The sequence below is a fragment of the Cygnus atratus genome, chromosome 4 (genome assembly GCF_013377495.2).
Source record: "Cygnus atratus isolate AKBS03 ecotype Queensland, Australia chromosome 4, CAtr_DNAZoo_HiC_assembly, whole genome shotgun sequence".
NCBI classification, from domain to species: Eukaryota; Metazoa; Chordata; class Aves; order Anseriformes; family Anatidae; genus Cygnus; species Cygnus atratus.
Genome location: NC_066365.1, coordinates 6394408 through 6415703, shown reverse-complemented (window position 1 = coordinate 6415703; position 21296 = coordinate 6394408). Strand labels below are relative to the sequence as shown.

Here is a 21296-nt window from a genome sequence, read left to right as displayed (position 1 = left end):
TTTGTATAAAACTTGATGAAAAAAATGAACTATGTACAGCTTCCCCTTGTAAATTTTACTCATGTAGAATGTATTATGTGATAGTCACTGATGAACTAAACAGCTTATTCCCTCACAGTACCAATTAAGTCTACAGACACACCAATTTCCAAATACAATTAGCTCCTTCTAAACTACCCCTGTTTAAGTAACTGAGTGCCTCCATCAGCCACCTAAAGCAGGCAGCAGGGGCACAGAAGTCAGTGGACACAGTAACCACCAAGTGCAGCACTGCAACCATGCATCAGTCTGTGCAGTTTGAGAGCACCTTCCTCTGGTGAGGGAACAAACGGGAACTGAGGACTGTACATTCCCTAAAGAAGTGGAGAGAACAGCAGCGTATATGGTAAGGATGCCTGGAGAACATGAAATTATAATTGTACTTGACAACTGTTAGGGGGAACTTACCAAAGACCTTCTTGGTGTTTTTATCACTGTGCTCGAATTGCAGGCTATAAACCTTAAATATCTATATATTTTGGGAACCTTGCTTTTTGGCTTGGAAAGGAAGCCATATGAAAAGGCACACATACTAAGCTGTAATTATTCTGTATACAGAGGCATACACGCACTCAGCAAATCATACAGTTTCAGACAGCTTTCTTTTAAAGGTATTGTCTTACCTTTTTGTGTTGCATAGTAACAATTCAAGAGCTAAAATAGGATTGGTTAATCCTTGCTTACAGATGCCAAAAATCTCTGGACACAAAGATATTCTATACGGTATCCTGTAAAACAACCTCAATGAATTGCAGTGTAGAGCTCCTGCAGACAGCCCTTGTCCACCTCGATTACAACCACAGTATAAAATCCTTATTTAAAAAATAAATAAATAAAACTTAGATTCTGAGGAATGCTGTACTGACTCCATGTTTCTGAAAGGAGCAGAAAATGACCTACTTAGAGCCAGTTACTCACCCAAAATGTAGCAAAGATTTGTCAATATCTGTAACAGGCAGTACCAAACCCAAACTGATACCAAACCTAAAGGCAAGCGCAGGGTTTTGATCAACAAAGGAGGTTTATTCCTGGCTTTTGGACAGTCAAGAAGATAAAAAAGTGTAACAAGTCATATGGGAAAGTCAAATGTGAACTATATTGCACTGACTCTGCAGGAGGCATCTATATTAAATAAAATGAAAACAAATCAAAAAACCAAACCAAAACAAAAGAACACCACCACCAAAGCTCACTTTTTGTTCTCCCTGGTGAAACATTTTGGCAAGAGATTAAAAATGAGCACTGCCACTCATTACCATCATCCACAGCTTTACACAACTTGTGTTTTCGGAACACATGAAGGTGCTAGTGCTGTCACACAGCAGCCTTTCTGAAGGAAGGTGTGGTGAGGCTTCTTTCACTTTGTACCATCCCTCTCAGCACTGTTTTTTCCAGGCTGTTCAATTCAAGTCTATTACTTTTCTGTATTAATTAGAGGTTAAAATGGCACGCCAAATCTGAGAGGCCTCCAATCCCCAAAGCCAACCCAGCCATCCACCTCTTGGAACACTGAGAACTAACTTGTTATTTTTTTGGTAAATACTTGTTTTACTTTTTTACAATTATCCAAATGCAGATGTGAGAAGGACCAGATCATTGCATTTTCTCAGCCAAATCAGTAAAAATTTAGGACAGAATAACAGGAGATACCTGCTGACCCATAAATCCTGGTTGGAGGTCTGCCGCAGAACTCTGCTGAGTTCTCCAGAAAGAGCTGAGGAAGAAGAGGACAACTCATTGCTACCTTGGCCTTGTCCTGCCAGCAACCCCATCCTAGGGGAGCTCTCCCCTGTCCTACAGCAGCCAGGGCCAGAACATAACCGCTCTCAGTGGCTGAAGAGCTGACTTTCCCTTGCTTGACGTAGTGTTGCACAAGAGCTGAGGTACACATGTGAAGCAGCAGCTGTCCCAGTCCCATATAACCCTCTCCCAGTCCTCACAGCCTCCTTGAAACTCTCATCCTATTTTCAAGCTCAGCCCTTTCTACCAGCACCAGATACTCCTGTATTACCACAGCCCTGATGGACCCTGGACCCAACTGCCTGCTCCAGCACACAAGAACAGCTTGCTGCTCCTTGCTGGGACCAGAAATGACAGGCCCTTGAAAGCAGGCACAAAGGAACGTGTGCAATGTATGGGAGAACAGCAATGGGAAACAGCAAATTTTGAAACCTGGATGAGGAAGGAGAGGGAATCACCAACCTATGGCAGGATTCGTTCACTGTGCGTCAATCCTCTCTAATTCAATAGTTGCATTCTTTGAGCTGTTGAACTTGTCATCTTACAGCCCAGTTTCAACCATCAAGAAGTTATTCACGTTAGTCTCCATTTTCTTCTGTTTATCTACCTCATGACTCCGCTCCATGCCTGAACAATTCTGATCCTCTCCCTGGCCTCACACCCACATGTTTCAAGTAACTGTTGACTGCTAACTTCTGAGTGACTCATGGCCTGGCCAGCCTATTCACTGCGTGTTTAGCTGGTTCATCTCTTAAGGCACTATCAACACTTTTACATATTTTATAAAACTCCACCAGAGCTGCTTTTGAAATAGCACATATAACCAATACTTGTTTTGGTTTCCTCCACAACGATTACAGGCACAACATGTTTACTCAAAAGCGTAAGGGCCGAAGGACCATATTCCTGTCGATGTCCATCTCACGAAGGTTCACAGGCCTCTGCCTCTTCTCCAGCTTCGGCACTTTCCTCATCTTCCTTGCTGTTTGTCTGCACCTTCTGCAGAAGTCTGGGCCCTGCCAAGCCAATAGCCAGGGCTCCAATTGGAGCAGTGATCAAGATAGCCAAGAAAGCTACCGTCAGTACATCCATTCCATACTTTTCCAGTTGCTCATCCTGATGACTTCTTGCTGTATCCAGGGCAAGGGAACCTATTGCAGCCTGTGGGAAAGAAAGCACTGTTGAAATGGAGCAAGTAACCTTTACCAGTGAAACAGGGAAAAAAAGGTCTAATCCACATTTAACATGAGGGTCCACATTTAACATAAATTCAAAACTTTTAATATATTCAAACCCCTTAGTTTCTAGTACATAGAAGAGTAAGGGTTCTATTAGCCCTAAAAGAACAATTTTCAGTTAGCTACACTTTGAATTTCCTAAGCTAATGAATTTATCCAGGTGGTTCCCTCCTGTAGAGAACATTGCTTAGCTGACATGTTATGCCATTCCTGGAGAAGGCACAACCAGCATATTGCATATTGGAGCTCTTAAAATTCCTCACCTTGAGAATGTGTCCTGACAGCAGGCTGACTAGTAGTAGCAGCTTCTGAATATTTAGTTTGCAAATCTTGCAATAATCCTTGCCTGTTCTGATTATTAACTTCTGCTTGCAAATAATCATGCTATTGAGGCAAAGCTCTAATGACTGATCACTGAGCAGGAATGCAAACAGCCTGAGGCTTCTCTAGCAACAAGCCTGTCAGACCACCCCTTACTGAAGTGACCACAAACTGAAAACCCTATCTGAGCCTTTGGTGTGGCTGTCTCAGCAGACAGTATGTGGTTTAAGAGGGAAATGCTTTTTACCTTTGTTTTGAGAGTCCTCAAAACCTGTATGTAAAGGCACAATGATCTGCAGTAGCAGAGAGAAGGTTATTCCCTGTTGAAGTATTTGTATGTACAATTCACTGTTATTAGTACAACTTAGAATGTAAGCAAAACGCCCTCACATGGAAGGTCCCCTACGCCCTTTTCAAGCAGACTTAGCGGAGAGTTTGTATTTTAAATTGCCCTACTACACTCTGCTGCTAAGAGGCCTGATCCTCTCCCTGATTACTGCTGTGCTAGTTAGGAAGAGCTGTGCTAAGGACAATAGATTTAGCCTCCAAAGAAAGTGATGATGCACTGTTTTACCTGGACAGTGGCTTTGGGAATCCATGCCAACGAGACAAATACCTTCTCCTTGAAATTAAACCCAGCAAAACACACCATCAGGAACGTTGCTATGATTCGCACAACTAGGGCAATGCTTAATGTAGCAACACAGAGCCCTGTAAAAGACACATACTTATCACTATTTTTGTGCAAAGGTACCTGAGGAGCATAAGGCTCCTAAAAATGTAGCTTTACAATGGTTTCACTTTTTACATTTTTTTTTGTCAGCTATATACTGCTTTACTTCAGATTCCTTCATAGAGATTTTTTGGAAGCTAGTTATGAAAGTTGGATAACTAGTGAATGATCTTACCAACAGTTTCAGGTCTAAGAGATGTTACAGATACTTCTGCTCCAATTAAACCAAAAAGAAAAGGTTGAAAGATATTCCATGCAACTGCGACAATTTTTTCTACTTCCCTCTGCAATGAAAACAAAAAATAATCTTGATATTCACCAAAAAAATAAAAATCAAGCACACACATTTAATTAATCAAAGGACGAAGTGAAAACTTATCATGAAGATCGTCAAGAATTGCTCCTCAGACAGTTTATGGTAAACTGCTACTCTGACCTAATACTAAATGATTCAAAATCAGTTGTGTACCATTTGAAGGTCAGAGTGTGTCTTGCTCTGTTAGAAAATAAATGTTTGCTATCTCAAGAAGAGAAATAAAAGTTACTGATGTTTGAACAGTAACAAAGCAGTTTGCAGACTAGAAGAAGAAAATAAAGCACAGTTGATTTCAGGATTTAGGAAGATGCAGTTTCAGCTGTTTTGCCATGAAGTTTCTGAGCCTTTGGTAACTGCATGCTTACACTTGTCCTTCTGTTTGTACCTGAGCGGAGTCAGGCCCTCAAAAATGTCAGTAATGACCTAAGTCTGCTCATACTACACTCAGGCCTATCTCCATGTGAGCAGGAGCAAAACTAGACAGAGTAAGCCTGAAATCCCATACCAATAAAAAGTGTTGGAATTCACAGTGTGATGTACTATATAATTGCAAAGCCATTTTTTCTGCTTGTGCTTGAACTTTACACCTGACACTTTTCCTAAAACAACTTGCTGCCAAGGTAAACAGGAACCTTCCATTTATACAAAGAGATAAGTGTAGCACATCTAACAACATTTCTTTTTTAATTAACTGGGTTCTGCAACAGCAAATGAACATACAGGCTGGAGTCTGTGAAAATGCAAGTGCAGTGCTCTGTCACTGAATCAATCCAGGACCCAGATGTGTCCTGTCCCTCACGTTCTCTCTGGGACTGATCCTGCAACATGCTCTTCAGTCAGCGGAAAGGTAGTTAACTGCAATGCAAAAACTTTTGTAACATTAGAGAAAATAAGGTAGAAATACATGGATCTGTAAACATTTTTCTTTATTTGCCACACTTCTCCCTGTTACCTCACCCTTTGCTTTTTTTTTGGAAGAGAAGCAATCCTCTTTACAGATGTTAGCATTGTTTCAGATTGTTTACGGCCCACTGTACCTATTGCTGAAGCAGATAAATGTTCCTTGTTCTCTGTGGACATTATTTGTTAAGTAACTTCCACTGGGGACAGCATGAGGCAGTGGCCTTTGAGAGGCTCAGAAGGAAAATCTTGGTAAAATGCTGAGTGTACAGTAAACAGACATCTCTGGCTGTTTTGACAAAAAGAGATATGGCATTTGAAATCATCATCTTTACAACCAAGAAGTCTCATCTACAGATCAAAAGAATTTAAGCTAAGCATTTATAAACTGCATACCTTCTTTTAAGGACCTTCCTTCTGAAATGGCTTAAAAGTGAGCTTTATGATTGTACTGCTCTTAAGTAGTTAAGTCTCAAGTTTCCCTTCCTTTAAAATTGGACAACAATGTAGTATTTTAAATAGAAACCATGGTTTCTTGTTTGTTATTTTAACAAACCTTGAGATCTTACTGAGGTCAGGGTCTAGATGGGAATAATTATATATCTGATTCCCTTTCCTTTCTTCTCTTCTCACCTTCTTTATTGCATGTCTCAAGGCTATACCTATGGAGAGAAAGATGACCTCAAAACATGAAGTGTTGGTGGTATCAAGCAAAAGAGGCAGTGAGATGTGCCAAGATACAGAAATGCAGCGGAGCAGCAACAGTAAGAGGAAGCAGGCTTCATAGCTAAGATGAAGTGGCTCAGAAACAGTCTTCTGTATGGTTTCTGTATGGCTGTATATCACCATTTAGTGTGGGCATCCTGCTCTCTACATGTGTTCAGAATACACTGGCAAGGATTTTGGAAAGATAAAATATGGTTAGATAATGCTTTCCATTTCACCTCCCAAAATCACAAGGAACAAAAGCTCAGGGTATTCAGGCCATGTGCACAACTGTATTTAGATACCTGTTAGTAAATCTTACCTTAAAATGACCGCTTAAGGTTACAGAGACCATCACACAACTCTGGGACAAAGCTCTGGACTCCTAGTCAAGTGCCATGACAATTAAATCTCTGTGGGGCTTAAAAGGCATTGCACTGATGTCTAAGGAAAGCTTGTTAGTATTTCACTGTCAGTATTCGTTACCTTATCCACATACATGGTAAATTTCTGTCACATTAAATGTTAAAGACTTCCAAAATAAATGCAGATTTTTTTTTTAATCTGTATTCCCCTAAAGTTTCATAAATGCACTGCTACCACTTCTGACAGAAATTCAAACTTCTGTTAAGCTGTGCATTCAAACGAGTTTTTGTATGGTATGCTTCTTTATGTAAACACTCACCTTTTCATCAGACCATCCCACACCGGCAACAAAAGCTAAGACTAATGTGCAGAGCCCTCCTGATCCAGGGAAGCCGAAGTGGATGCTACCAAAAACAGCAAACATGGACAGCCCAAGTACAAAATATGATCTCTTCCATGACAGAGATGCCTGCAATCAAGGAAAGAAACAAACAAACACAGTAAATTTCTTTTTAGAAACTGAGGAAAAACTCTATGCTTATTCATTTGAAAGCAATAAAGGGTACCGTTGTGAAGGAATTGAAGCTTTCAAGTGAGACTTGAACTCCTCAGTTGTGTTGAAAGTTTTATTTGGACACTTATTCCTAGCAAACTAAAATTTCGGAAATCCAACATTTCTTTTCCTCTGACCATCCAAAAGTTTATTGCCAAAATACTTTTTGTATCACAAGGAACATGATTCTAACCACCATGCTTCAACTCTATGATAACAGGATTTTCTGCTTGTACAGTCAAGCAGCTGGAACAGTTTATCCAAGGAGGGGTGAAATCCATGCCACTAAATGTTTTTAAGGACAAGTCAAATGTCTGCCAGAGTCAGGCTAGTTTTATTTGTTCCAGTTTCATAGCAGACATTTATATCTCTTCTGTTGTCCTCCATTTCTATTTATTTGATTAGCTTCCGTGCCACACTTTTCATGTTATTTATTAAGAAAATTTGGTCCCACCAAGGGCAATAGGTGCTTTGGAAATTGACTTCAGTAATCCAGAACGTATCTATTTACTTCTACAATTTTCTGTTCATTTAATTATCCTTGAAAGTAAATCCATCTATCACTTTATATAAGCATAATTTTTAATCAGAAGTAACACATTCTAATTGATGTTAATATGCCCGATCACTTGAAGCCCGTAATCTGTCTATTTTATCTTAGGCCCAATGGAAACATCTTAGAGAAGTAAATGAGTTGCACATCAATTTAATTGATGATTATTCTACTGTCTGAAATAGGTTTTCCCTTTATATGTGAACATTACCACCACCTTCAGTGAGCAGGATGGTGAGCTGGGCTCCAAGCTCTGCATTAGGAAGGACTGTGAGATCACACATTGCTATTGTTGCAGTAAGCAAGTAATCGTCTTTAAAACACATCCTTGCTCCATAGGCTTTGAAATGTTAGAAGCTGTTAGAGCTGTACACTGCTTTCCCAAAAAACAGCTTCGTATGAAATTTGAAAATGAATAACATAAGAATAGCATCCCTTAGCGAAGAATCTCTTATATAACAGTTTTTTAAAACTATATATATATTTTTTACCTGATCATGGCTTGGGAAATACCGAACAAACATTCCCAGAATCCCCCCAGCTGCTATGCCAACAGCAACCTCCAGCACTCCCCGGAGCACATTGTATAGAGTGGAACCTATTTGACAAAAGAAAAATGTGTTCAGTAACCCTTAAACAGACCCTTCACACAGAAACCACACTGTAGACCTGTGAGGGTGATTCCAGGACAGTCTCTGCTTTAAATTACTTGGGGGAAGGGGTCAGGAGAGAACCCATGGGCCTGAAAGAACCAGACAGTGCAACTTTCTCTCTCTGCAAGTTCATGCCAAGAAAGTGTGCTAGAAAAGCCAAAGAAAGAGCCACTGCTAGAGCATCGTTAAACCCTGGAAGACTTTGGGAGCACTTGTATTGGGCACACAGGGGCCAGACTTGGCAGCTGAGGGAGTAGATGAGGGAAAAAAAAAAAAAAAGTATTTTGAAAGTTGACCCACAACTCAGAGTGGATGGAGTCACATGAAGACTTTTTTGACCACAGGTAATTTCTCTATCAATATTCAAGTCCATTCATGAACTTTACAAGGAGATGTCATTAAGATACAAACTAGTCAGTCATAACAGAGCGTAGATTCCTCAAAATATCACAGTTTGTCCTGGATGTCACCACCTACAGATTAACCAGCATACCAGAAGAGAAAGCCATCCCAAGGCAAGTGTTGAAGCCTGTAATAGCCAGAATGTCATCAATGCTGCCAGCTGCCATTAGCAAAGTCGGGACACCTTTCTCCACTCCATATCCCCCAGCCTGTAAAATCAGCATTGAGGGAACCACAACAGCAGGAGAGACTGCACCTAGAACAAAACTGAAAACACATGGTGTCAGCCTCTCTTTGAAAGAAAGCAGTGAACTTCAAAACATTCTGATCCCTCTCCTGAAGTTTACATAGACCTTTACATAAGATATTGTCCTTACTTTTCCCTGCTAATTACAAGCAGGGATATTTTCATGCAGATTCACAGTCAGCTTTTACTTTCTGACTGTGTAACTCAATGTTCAAAATAAAGGGTTCCACAGACTAAGATTTGACTTTACACAGTTGTACTCCCTGACACACACCTTGACCGTCCACTTTAGGAACCTGGTCTAGACACGCCTACAATTTGAGCGCCTAGTTCCTTCTCAAAATTCAGCATGTGGCATAGGAGTGCATCCATCTTGCTCTAGTATGTGGTCTGGACTGAGTCCACCAGTTTAGACAGAACCTAGATTGAAAAGGTTTCCTCTTCAAGGATATTACTCCAAAATTTAACGATGCCATATCCTTAACTTGTGACAGAAGGCTGTCCTATGTGCATCTCTCAAAGGGGAAATTCCGAATTTGAGCACAAAACTGTGGTATCATTTTCTTTCCCTAAAAACCCTTTGTGTTGTGGTTAAAGACCCAGGGATTGCACCATCCTTCTTCCTTCTGTAATGCCCAGATCACAAACAGAGAAGAAAAATGATGCAAGTACTCCTCCACAGCTTGGAAATGTGACCTTTAAATTAGCCACAGACCCAGACATGAATGGTAAGCAAACAACCACATGGGCTAAGCACGGCTTCCTAACTGGCATTAAATTGAGGTGTCTGCTTGGCAGAGAACTAACTGCATTTGGATCATCTAGCCGTAGCATGAAAATAGGCACCTTTGTCACACAGGAGAAAAGAGAGTACATTACCCTAATATAAATCCCCATTGCCATGGTAAATGCATGAATAAATAGGCGAGAACAGCAGCTGTGCATGTTTCTGAGAGGCATGGTCCGAAAGAGAGCCGTAAACAGACTGCTTTGAGTTTCTTAAGAGCCTACAATATAAAAGCAAATTCAAGCATTAGCATCAGTACCCTTAGCTTCATGGAGAGGAATAACTTTTGTGATCTGATTAGTTTATTGAAAGAATTCCCTTTAAGCCGCAGTGCGGGATATTATTTTTTTACATGGCCTATGCCAGAGATAGGCTCAAGCACAACTGAATTTGGGTATCAAATTACAAGCGTGGCAGTGAAACCCACCAAATACACGTTTACTAATGTCCCTCCACATTGGAGGAAGGGGAAGCTGAGGATTCTTTGGCTTCTTGTGCAGTGCAAACAACATAGGAGAGGCTTGAGCAACAATTCATTTGAAAAGTGCACCCTTAACCCATCTGACTCACCCACGGTTACTTCAGGTCATTTGCTCTGTCCACAGAAGATTTAGCTATCATCCCATAAGTTGCACGAGCACCCCAAAAAATCATCCCCAAATCTGAACAAATGATGAAAAGTTAAAACTACATGAAATTAGAGAAAGGAGCCAAGCATTTCTTTCAGCTGACTCTCACTCGATACCCAGAGTAGAGTACGTTCCTTTTGGCTCAGCAACTTCTGTCCAAAAACTTCTCTAAAACCGAGTATCCGATTCTAAAAGCAGCCTTTAACAGTTAGTCACAAACATGACTCTGCTAGGATGAGTCCCTAAATTTTGACATGGAAAAAATCACAATGAGTTGCAGTTTTTACTGGCGCAGTTTATCCCAGCATAATTAGGGCTGAGAATCACCAGAGCAACTGACATCTTTGTCTTCACAGCTTCAATTACACAAGGAACAATTGTAAGCACATCAAAGCGTTGCTACATATGGAGTCCAAATGACAGTTTCGATTGCCACATGGGAGACAAATGAGTCAAAGATGAAATTCCTTTGGCCAAAAAAGTTGTCAGGGAATAGAAAGAAAAGCAATCTCATGTAACTGGACACTCAAGCTGTGTGTAACAATGCACAGGACACGCTAATACAAGATATACAAGCTTCAATATCTTCATAAAATGGACAACCGTAACATAAGAAAACCATTTTTCAAGAATGACAAAACCCTGTTTTCCTAAATAGCTGAAAAATCACACTCCCTAGTTTTCATTGTGGGTAAGAAAATCAGATTTGTTGACCTGAGCTAGCTATAATTAAACTAAGTTTGCTATAAACTTTAAACAGCCACTTAAATAGATAGGGGCTAATATGGCACAGCTTTATTTCAGTTGATTTCGATCAAGCAAAACCTTTTATTAATTAATTCAGGGAATATAAATTTATTAGGGAAAATAACATTATAAATTATAAAACTTTATTATAAATTATCTATTATAAAATTATAAATAATTTATTAGGGAAAATGAATTCCTCAAGCATGTGGAGGAAAACTATTTTGTTCACAGAAGCATTATGGCCTTCACAGTGATGTGAAGCACTGTTTCTGTAGTACATCTGGAATCATCTTTAAATTTAACATATTGGCATAAAACCTGCAATGATTAAAAAAAGAGAAAGGAAAAAACAAAAAAGACAAAAGTTTTTGTTTGTTTGTTTGATTTGTGTCAGCACAAACAATATTTTTCTTTCAGGACAGGGACTCCCTTCATTACTTGTTTTAGTTTGTCAGTGTAAAGTGACAGGTAGTTTGTCAGGCAGTGTGAACTCCTCCTGACAGACTATGATGGATTGTCTGTCCTCAGGATGTCCTGCTCACAAAATTAAGGACATTTCTTTAAGGCAATGGGGGTAAATAGTCATAAAATCAGTTTCCTTCAGGTGTTTTTTGGATTGCTCACCACCTCTACAAATCCAGTCACCAATATTGATTAACATGACTATACAAGTCAAAACTATGCTTTCTGTAATGCTCTAATTCAAAAATCCTTTAAGACCAAACAGTTCAATAATTTTAAATAATTAATTATTCAATTTTTAGAGGGTTCTTTTATGCTTTATACCCCAGACAAATGGCTGGTGCCATACCTTTGGATCCAGGCCAAGTCCTGCTCGAGTCAGGATAATTGAAAGAGAAATATTCCTCAGTGCTGCAGACCAGCGTAGGTTTATCTGGACAATGTCACTAACGAATGGGGTATTTCGGATGAGAAAACCAGCAAGTAGCATCCCTTAAATGGAAGCAAACAAACTGCTGTCAAATAATTTGTTTGACTGCAATAAAAACTTACCTCAAATTGTTAAAATAAACACTGTGTGATATATAAGAGACAAAGAAACAGCTCCGATTCTATATTAGCCTTGTTTTAAAGATGGGTACTTGGAAACAGTGATGTTTAAAGCAATGAAAGAGGTCTAGAACACAATAAATAAATTTAGCTGTAGCTAATTTTTAACTCTAGCAAGAGTCAACAGAATTCAAATTTGTTCACTAAGTGCAGGTCATACTTACCATGAGCAAAACCACCTCTGAATCCTTAAACATATTTTGCTTGTCAGCTTGTTTTAACATGAAAAGAGTAAGATCATGTAATAATATTGTATATTTATCTCAGACGTTAGAAACTGTTAAAAAAATCCTTTTAGGTATAAGAAATGTAGCGATCACAGGAACCATAATGCTGAATTCCTTGGAAAATTAGCTAAAACAGCTGACCATGGACTAACTCAGATTTTAAAATGCTCTGGCAATACAGCTTTTATGCAAAGGGGAAAAAAGGGGAGAATATCAGGAACTTGCTCTTATCTTTTATTTAAGCTACTTGTAAGATCCAACCTTTTGCAAATATTAGCAAAACTTTTTAACCAGAGACTTCCTGCAAAGCTATCAGAACTGGAGCTCTGGAAAGATACAGGTAAGTATGGAAAAGGGTAACTTTACCTATAGGTCTGTAAAGGTTGATTGTATCTTTGAGTCATTGGGACCTACATTTTCATGGTGTAATTTCATATTAACCATGTTAACAAACAGGAAATCAAAAAAAAGGCAGAAAGTAAGTAAATACTGTGCTCAGGTTGGTCACAGCTTGGTGTGAGCCTGTAAGCCTTGGCTGTGGAATTGGTTTGTCCTGGAACACGCTAAACTTTTGGACACTGTTCTTCGCACTCCCTCTCAGAAAAAAAGTGGCATTATTAGCCTGCAGTACCTCATGACAATTATATCAGGCTAGCATAATGATCACATGCTCTTTGCAATTTTTTTTTGTGTGTGTGTGTGATATCCAAGTACTGGATCTACACAAATTTGGAAGTCTGCTTCACAAAGAAAAAAACCCACCACCTTAAAAGATACCTTCATTGTTCTGCTTCACCTTGCCAGCTACACCTCTCTGCAATGTATACCTAAAGTATACTATGTGACTGTTTCTGTACCAATTTCATTCCTTTTTTCCCCTCATGCAGAAGCTCACTATAAGGTGCAGAGTGCTAAGCCAGCCACAGTGCACTTAATACAGATTAAATGCAAGGATTCCTATGCAAGAGTATAAGATTTGTATTTTTAGTGGGGAAAAAAAAAAAAGACTACATAAAGACATTGTCTATTTCTTCCTTTGTCTCAGATTGCTCTGATTTTCCTCAAAGACCATGGATCTGAACAATGAACTCTAACACAAGCAGCTCGCCAGACATGTGCCATCATGCTTAAGTTGCTGTTGTTCATTAGTGCTGGTCAGACAAGCAGCTTCATGTTCAACTCAGCTTTCAGATACAGATGTAACTGAAAAAAGCAGAATCCAAATGGTCAGAAACTTTTTTTTTTAAGGTGGATGTTTACTTAGAGCAGACTCCCTGCTTGTAAAAGTCTGTTTGTGTTACTGCAGGCAAGCATGCCACATGCAAAACCTCCCTCCCTCTCATTTGAATTTGCTCTCACTTGTGAAGCTAAGCAGTACAAGAATATGCACACTGCCTGAACAGTGCTACATAGGAAGCTATCCAGCCCTTCCCCTGTAAGAGGTGCTAACGTGTGAGACACCACCAGCTATGCAGGTTACAAATCATATCAACACACTACAGGCAGATATTTTTAGCCCACTCTGCCACAAAGACTTCCCTGTATCAAGAGCTCTACTTATTTATAGACTAAGCACAATAAGGGGGCAGCCTTTTTCAGTTTCATTGGCACTACAGTACTTCACAATATCATACTTGATCTAACCAAGAGGATAAAGAGGAGACTCGGTAACATACAGGCCATTTCACCTGAGCCAGTCTGGGACGTTTTGCACCTTCTCCAAGAGGACCAGGCACAAGTCACTTAGAAAAGCTACAGATCTGGGGACTTTGCAGTTTGCATATTCCTAATCCAAACATATCTAACATGCAGATGTTACTTGTTTAAACAACACTGCTATGCAGGAAGAAAAGAAGGAAGGGTATCTTACCCAGAAGAGCAGGGAGAGGTGGCAGTGTTCGTATTTTAATAAGTCCAAAAATTTTACCACCAATGACAGCAAAAAAATAAAGAAACATAATTCCAAACAGGTTTCCACCTGGGAGACATTCAGTGCCAGTGATGGACCAAACCACAGCCCAAACCAGGACCACGAGTGCAACTAGAACAAGAAAAGAAATATTCATATGTAATCATTTCTAATGCTAAAGTTCACTATGAGGTCACATTTGTTTTTCCACTGAGGAAAAAGGTACAATTAAATCCCAGAATTAAAACTTCTTACCTTAAAAATGAGTTGAACCATAACAATGCATTTGATCTTTAATGCTCCCTAAGCCGATGTTCTGATTTTGTAGACACAAAGATACTTCAGAAAATGGTAACAAGAAAATCATTAGGGTCCAAAAATCATTGAGAAAAATCTTAGGCGACTGTGGAAAGCACTTAACAGGTCCCAAACAAAGCCAAGACTTTCACAAAACTTATCTTGCATTTCAACTATCTTCCTTCAGCTACTTAACAACTGCAGTAAGAACCTGCTGCTGTACAGCCTGTCAAGTCTTTGAGCTAATGACTGCAGCTCTAGGCTCATTTCTATAGGAACTGAAGTATCTCTTTTTTGGCTAGATAGGTTCATACAATGCATTGCTATCCCTAGGGGAAAAATATCTGAAGAAGGTCATGTGTCCGGTCAGCCTAAGGTAGTACAGATACTGCTCTTGCTACAGCAATCCAACCGGAATAATACAAAGAGCAAAAAAAAAAAGATATGTGAACATGTTACAGAACACGTGAAGATGTTACTCTCTTTCCAGGTTTCCAAGTCTGTTCCTACAGTTATGCAGCAAGAACAAACATGCATAGATATAAAAGCAGAAGAGGGAAGGAGAGAGAAAAAAGTTTGTTTTATAAACCCCCCTTCTCAGAATCATAAGAAAATATATTGCATTTTCAGGGTGGACTTTTCTTAATTGTATTTGAGAGTGATAGGAGACCAGTAGTTTTCCAAACATAATATCAAAGAATCCCAACTGAGAGAGAGCAGAGACTGTAAAAGCAGTCAAAACCACAGAAAATGTCTTTTGCTAGGAAAAGCCTGAAATAACTGGTTAGCCAGGCATTCTCTTACGTGAGATTAGAGTGCAGGACAAATCTTACGCAAAATGAATTTATTTGTCTTGGAGTTAGGATTCTTGGCTTTTAAAATATAGGGTATTCCATACAGAGAAAGGTATCACCACAGCCTCATTTTTGTTGCCTTAATTCAATAAAAAGCCATCTAGTGTGTGGAAAATGCACTGTGTTTATAATCATCTTGATGTTCTCACACAAAAAGAGACTATTAAGACGAGAATTAGGAGGTCTTTCTTCTGATGAAAACAATTTGCAATGCAAAGACATATCTGCCACATTAAACACAGAATACAGGATAGAGGAACAAAACTAATACAAATATTTGTTTTACCTCTGCTAAAATGTTTAAGGTATGATGTGCAAAAACATGGCTATTTCCCTTCATTATCTTCAAGGAAAATAGTCAGAAATCATCACATCCAGAGAAACAAGTACTTCGTTTGCCATTTCTCAGTTTAACTAAACATTTTGTGCTGTCACTTTTTTACATACCGTTCGTCACTATTAGGGCCAGTAAACCCTGGGGTGGGCAAGCAAATATTTGCCTCCATGTTCTTGTAGATGTTGAAGATCCTGGTATCGGTGCTGGAGGTTGCTGAGCAGAATGATTCAAGAGAGCAGTTTCTTCTGTTTGTATATTCCCATCAGCACTTTTGGTGTCTACTGTTGGTCTCTCCTGAATGAAAGCAATAAGATCCTCTCAGAAGCAGCACTGTCTGTATTTGTAGTGGTGTACCAGACATCTGCAATCAGCTGTGATGTGGTAGGTCCATCCTGTCTACTGAAGACTACTTTAAGTAAACTATTGCTGTACTACAGGAAAGGTCAGAGCTTTGTAGCATATTAGGCATTTTCTGTTGTGTTTGTTTTTATACCCCACAAAGATCTGCAAATGAGAAGCTGCAGGACATTTACCTTTTATCTGTGACTAACAGAACTCCTGTTGCTGAACACATAGCACCTGTTCAGCTGAAGAAGAATACTTGAAGAAAAACAATATTAACAACCGGGGTTCAGATTGTCTTGGGTATGAGCTAAATATATATCAGTATTTTCTAGAGTTTGATAACGTCCTGCTTCCACACTGGACTCCACAAAGAAGTTAACAATTAGCATCATCCTAGTGAGACAGTATCTTTATCATAACTCCTAAATAATTTCTGTTACAAAGCCTTAAACCAAAATAACCAAACCCACTCGTTATTATATAAAGATGAAAGAAACAGCACAGGTGGCTTGTGCAAGCATCACTCACGTGATCCATTGTTGGAAGGCTCAAGCTGCTAAGTCAAGGTAGAGGACAAGTACTACGCAGGTTTCCTGGAGCACAGTTTGTTGAAGCTGCTCTCTTATACTAATTCAGCTGCTTATCCATATTCATAGCCAAAGCACTTTTTGACCATTTTTGGATATATGCCTCACTTCATTTTAGGGTTCTTATTTTTGACAAGTTAATCATCTACCTTCCCTTAGAGTTATTCCGCTTCATGTCAGCTCATTGTCATAGCATGGACATGGAATTCTTGCCTATACTGTGGTTTGGCTTTCATCCAGTAACAGTTCCACGTTTCCCATTATTTGTCTGTCTCATATATATATAGCCCTTACTCAGAGTCACAGTTGGAAAACCAAATCTTGTGAGCTTTTGAGTGTGGAGCTACTTGGTTTTCTACCCTGTGATCCTCCTATCACCAACCACATACGCATATAAAACCATGCCGTACAGTACTTATATTTACAGTCAATACCGTGCGTTTAACTGGAAGTGCCTTTTCTATGAAAAATTTTATTCTTCCATTTACTGCAAGTTTTTTTTTTTTTTTTTAAGATATAGAAGTCAACACCAGAACCATGCATAATGGAAGTTTAAAACTGTGATTTTAAAATTTTTATTAGTTGAGAAAAGGGAAGAGATGCATGAATAACTTCAGCAATCAGACTGATAGGCACAATTTGAAAGCAGAGAAGCAATCCCAAGTCCATTTAATTCTCTTCCATAGCTGACTGTGAATCTTACAGTGATTTATTTTCTAGTACAGGCTGAAATTGTAGCCAGTGATTTCCAGCAATCCAACATAACACACTTTTTAAAACTGAACTTTTGTTAATGATAAGAAATTCCCACAGAGATTTCTCTCTGCATTCTGTTCAGCAGTTTAACAGATGCAGCAAGAAAAGGGAAAGGAACTAAAGCTGTACTTTGAGATGCTAATTAATTACCTCACTTTTCTCATGCATGGGAATCATGCCATTTCTCTCACATACGGATGGTTCAGAATCCTCATTCTCATTTAACCTATCTCCTTTCATCGTTGTGGCAAACCTAATGAAAGCAATGAAGATAGAAAAGTTACAGAAGTAGTATTATTTTCCATACACAAAACTTTTCAATGCTATTATATTCTTCCTTATAAAACAGGTGAAAAAAACAAACCTCACAGCCCAATTTGAAATTAAATGGTTTTTTTTTTGCATGCCTGTGTATGCTGTAAGACAAAATACAGAAGCTAATAAGAGAATAGCATTAGGTTTACAAAGTCAAGCACTAAAAAACCCCTAAGTTTTAGAATCTTTGTGCTCTGTACTAACCTCTTATACCTTCTATAAGAGGTATGGTTGTAATACGTACCTATATATTTATGCCTTCTATCATTGCAAGAGAAAGGTCCCTTACTGCCTACACCTCTTGCCAGGACCATCAGTTCTGAAAGCAACACAGGGCCCATGCACATGCTAATACAAGTGACCATTTCTTAAAGCTAGGAATAACAAGCGTAGCTTCCGAAGCATACGCACAAAGGGACACTTTTCCCCCTAGCTTAAACCTGACCAGATTCAGTTTGATTTTCAGCAGTTTTCAAGGACATAGCTGTTAGATATCACTATTCACAAACACATTGACTGAATATCTAAGAAACAGATGCCTATCTGAATAAAGATTAGAAATATATACAACTTGCATTCTACAAGGCTGAGAAAACATGGCTCTTTTTTACAGCTTATATCCAATGAGAGATACTTCTCAGAGAGAGGGATTGTAAGCTCCAAGCTGATTGTGGGTAATTATCATTGTATTTACTCAGTCTAATTGGTCCATTGCTGGTTCTGTTGATGGTAACAAGAGATACGTCAGTGTCCTAAATGAAATTGTGTATGAATATTTACTGTAATTTCACAAGTCTGAGTTAATAAGAGTTGCATGCGCATGTCTGAATACAAGGCTTACTAGAGTTCTTTGTCACAGCAGCTTCACCGACTACCTATCAATGCTAACAGCTTTTTCTTGAAGCCCTGTACAATACTCTGGCCATATAAAACACAACTCAAGTTGTGCCAGAATGCTTGAGCCAAGAAATTCCTTCCTTGATGAATTGCTGGAAGCAAGTCAGGGAACTGATTCTCACAATTATCAAGCCTTCGGTTTATAATATGTTTGAGATCTGGGAAAGATCTCTTGAGCAAAGACAGGGGCTGTTTTAACACCTAGGTGGTTTTATTTGAGCTGTTCTGATATGAAACTGGCTTGAGACATAGCTAAGGCATAGAGAAAGACTACAAAACCACAGTTTCAATGTATTCCAATGTAATGGTTTTGCTCTCTTTCCTTTTTGAAATGAAGATATTTACTTTACTTTCAGTACCTTTCTACATTTTTAATTACTGTTTGTGCATCCAAATAGCAGTGGCAGTCTTTTTTTTCTTTTTTTTTTTTTAAAGGGTCGTAAGTGATACTTCTGTTTTTCCTCAGAGGAAAGATTCAAGATTTAAAATTCCAGGAAAGATTCAAGATTTTGCCTAGGCACTGGGGCCAGGAATCCACAAATGCCAGTCTACTAACTAGACTAGAAAGCATCAGCAAGCTACCAGCTCTTCCCTCCTTCCCTTCACTAACCATTTCCTCAGGGTATTTGTACTTTGTAACTCTGAAAGGAGTGTGTGTGTGTGCATAGTAAGGGATGGAAAACATTTGCTCTCATCTGGCTTTGGGTGGGTGACAATCCCAATTCTTGGGGTCATGGAGTTGTTGACAAGAAATACATAATACTTCTGAGGAACAGGAGCCCACCTCACAACTTCAGCGCCTGCAGGTGCTGCTCACAGTAGCATAAAGGAAAGGAAAGATTGACTGAGCAAGAGGATGGGGTTCTCTGCTTCTGCTGGGCAGGGACTGTTTCAAGGTGGGAATGGAGGAGTGTGATAGTGTGTGCTCTGCCTTTGGGTGTTGTGTGACAGGTCTTCATCCTGTCAGGTTCTTACTGCTGCTACCTTTGAGCAATAGGAAGTGGGATGAATGAGATCAAAGCGAGTAGTTAGTTCACAAGCAAAACACAGGCCGATTTTAAAAGCAATCCACCCCCCAAAAAAAAAAAAAGACAAAACCCAAAAAGCCCCCAAATACGCAAGAAAAAACACATACACACACAGGAAAAAGCAAACAAAATGTCACCCACCATGCAAACAAAATCAGAGGGATTGAGAAACCATGTGGCAGAACTCACAGCCCCCTGTTAAGGCTTGTATTGTGGAAACCAGCCAGTAACAGGCTTATTTCAGTACATCTCTGTAAAATATACTTCCCTTATTGTTGGAAAGAAAGGCTTTTTATAACAGTTTTTATTAGATCCTCTGATTTTACTTGTTTTTAATAGGAGGGAGAAGAAAAGAGATGGAGAGCAGGGCTCAAAAGATGACTGACGGGCAGCATGTGCATGCCGATATTTTTAGCCCTATTGCCCTGGTGACGGTCAACATTCTGCTCTGCGCGCACGCAGTCCAGAAAGGAACACAAACAGAATGCCGCAACCACTGCCAGAGCAACTAATGTTCAGAATTAAACAAAAAGCGACAGCCGTCACCCAGAAAAAGGCGTAAGTAAACCCTGATGCAACCTCCTTCCCCACCTCCCCCACCAGCTCCCTCCCTGCACAGCTGGGGAGCAGTCCCTGGGTCACTCCTCCTGCTGCATGCAGCTGCAGGGGATGGAGATGCAACAGGTCGGAGGGAAACTTACCTGGGGAATGGCAGGATTCAGAGAAAGACCATGCCCCTGCGCAGCCTCTCCAGCACACGGAGATGGAGAGGTGCTAATCCGCTCCCTGTAAGCAGGAACAGCTCTGTGCCAGCTCTGGCTCCTCCTCCCCTGCTGCTGCCGCTAGTCCAGCGCAGTCCCTCCTCCACGGCTTCACAAGAGGAGGCAGCAAGGCTCTCAGTCTGCAGCTTGGGGGGACCTACAAAGGCTTCCCAGATTTCACCTTATCTCCTGGCGCTGTAGATAGCGGTCCACCGGGGCAGGGGAGGGGCTGGGGTGGCAGGCAGGTTTCGGGGGTGTTTGGGCAATGGATCAGCCCCGAGCCCACAGCACCTGGGAGGAACTGCACTGGGGCAGGCAAGAAAGTGAAAGCGTTTGCACATCTGTGGTGCTCCCGCGAAAATACTGCTGCTTCTCAAAGAATCGAGTGTGCCCACCTCAGCTGTAAGTACCCCGAGAGGATAAGACAGACCTTCTCTCGCAATCTCATTTTGCAAGCCACGCTGGGAGGAGCACGTGAAAGCAGATTCAAGTGCAACGTGTTGCTACTTTGCTCCTTGTAGCATTACACAGAGCAAAAGCCACTGCGAATATGAAGGAAAAAAAAAAAAGCTGTTTTTTGATCAGATTAAATTTCCCAGAAACACTCAGAAGGTGGGACATCTCTTAAACCCTCCCCAAGAGAAAAGCTTGCCCTAAAATCTGAAGAGTCAAACTCCTCTTCATATTATCACTGGGGTGACAGGAGACGAAATGAGATAACCCACTTCCATAAAAACAGACCAGGGAATTAAGAAGTCACAGGGGTATTTAAAAACATTCTCCTTTGACAATTCTGGAGAAAAAGCCTCCTAGACAATCCATGACATGGACATGCCCCCTAGACATCCATGAAAATATATGGATGTGTGAACAGTTCAAATTCTGAAATGCAACACATGCTCTGCTAACAAAGCAAGAGACAGAAATATGCTTTTTTTTTTTTGTTATCGTGTTTGTTTTTGACAACCAACTTCACTGAA

General features: G+C 39.9%; 1 protein-coding gene across 2 annotated transcripts; it reads right to left on the bottom strand.

Moving 5' to 3' along the window:
• Positions 1 to 2593: 2593 nt before the first annotated feature.
• LOC118243577 (sodium/hydrogen exchanger 9B2) lies at positions 2594 to 20767 on the bottom strand. 2 transcript variants are annotated; one of them, XM_035537754.2, is made up of 12 exons: positions 20257 to 20767; positions 17466 to 17568; positions 15738 to 15921; positions 14101 to 14271; positions 11744 to 11886; positions 9646 to 9773; positions 8611 to 8786; positions 7956 to 8062; positions 6678 to 6827; positions 4247 to 4355; positions 3913 to 4049; positions 2594 to 2940 (listed from the first exon to the last, which is right to left on the bottom strand). In XM_035537754.2, exons 2-12 carry the CDS (start codon positions 17553 to 17555, stop codon positions 2701 to 2703), a joined length of 1635 nt encoding a protein of 544 aa, XP_035393647.1. In that variant the 5' UTR covers positions 17556 to 17568; positions 20257 to 20767; the 3' UTR covers positions 2594 to 2700. The 2 variants fall into 2 exon arrangements, with proteins under 2 accessions (XP_035393647.1, XP_035393658.1); XM_035537765.2 differs by lacking the exons at positions 17466 to 17568; positions 20257 to 20767 and adding an exon at positions 16501 to 16524.
• Positions 20768 to 21296: the final 529 nt, after the last annotated feature.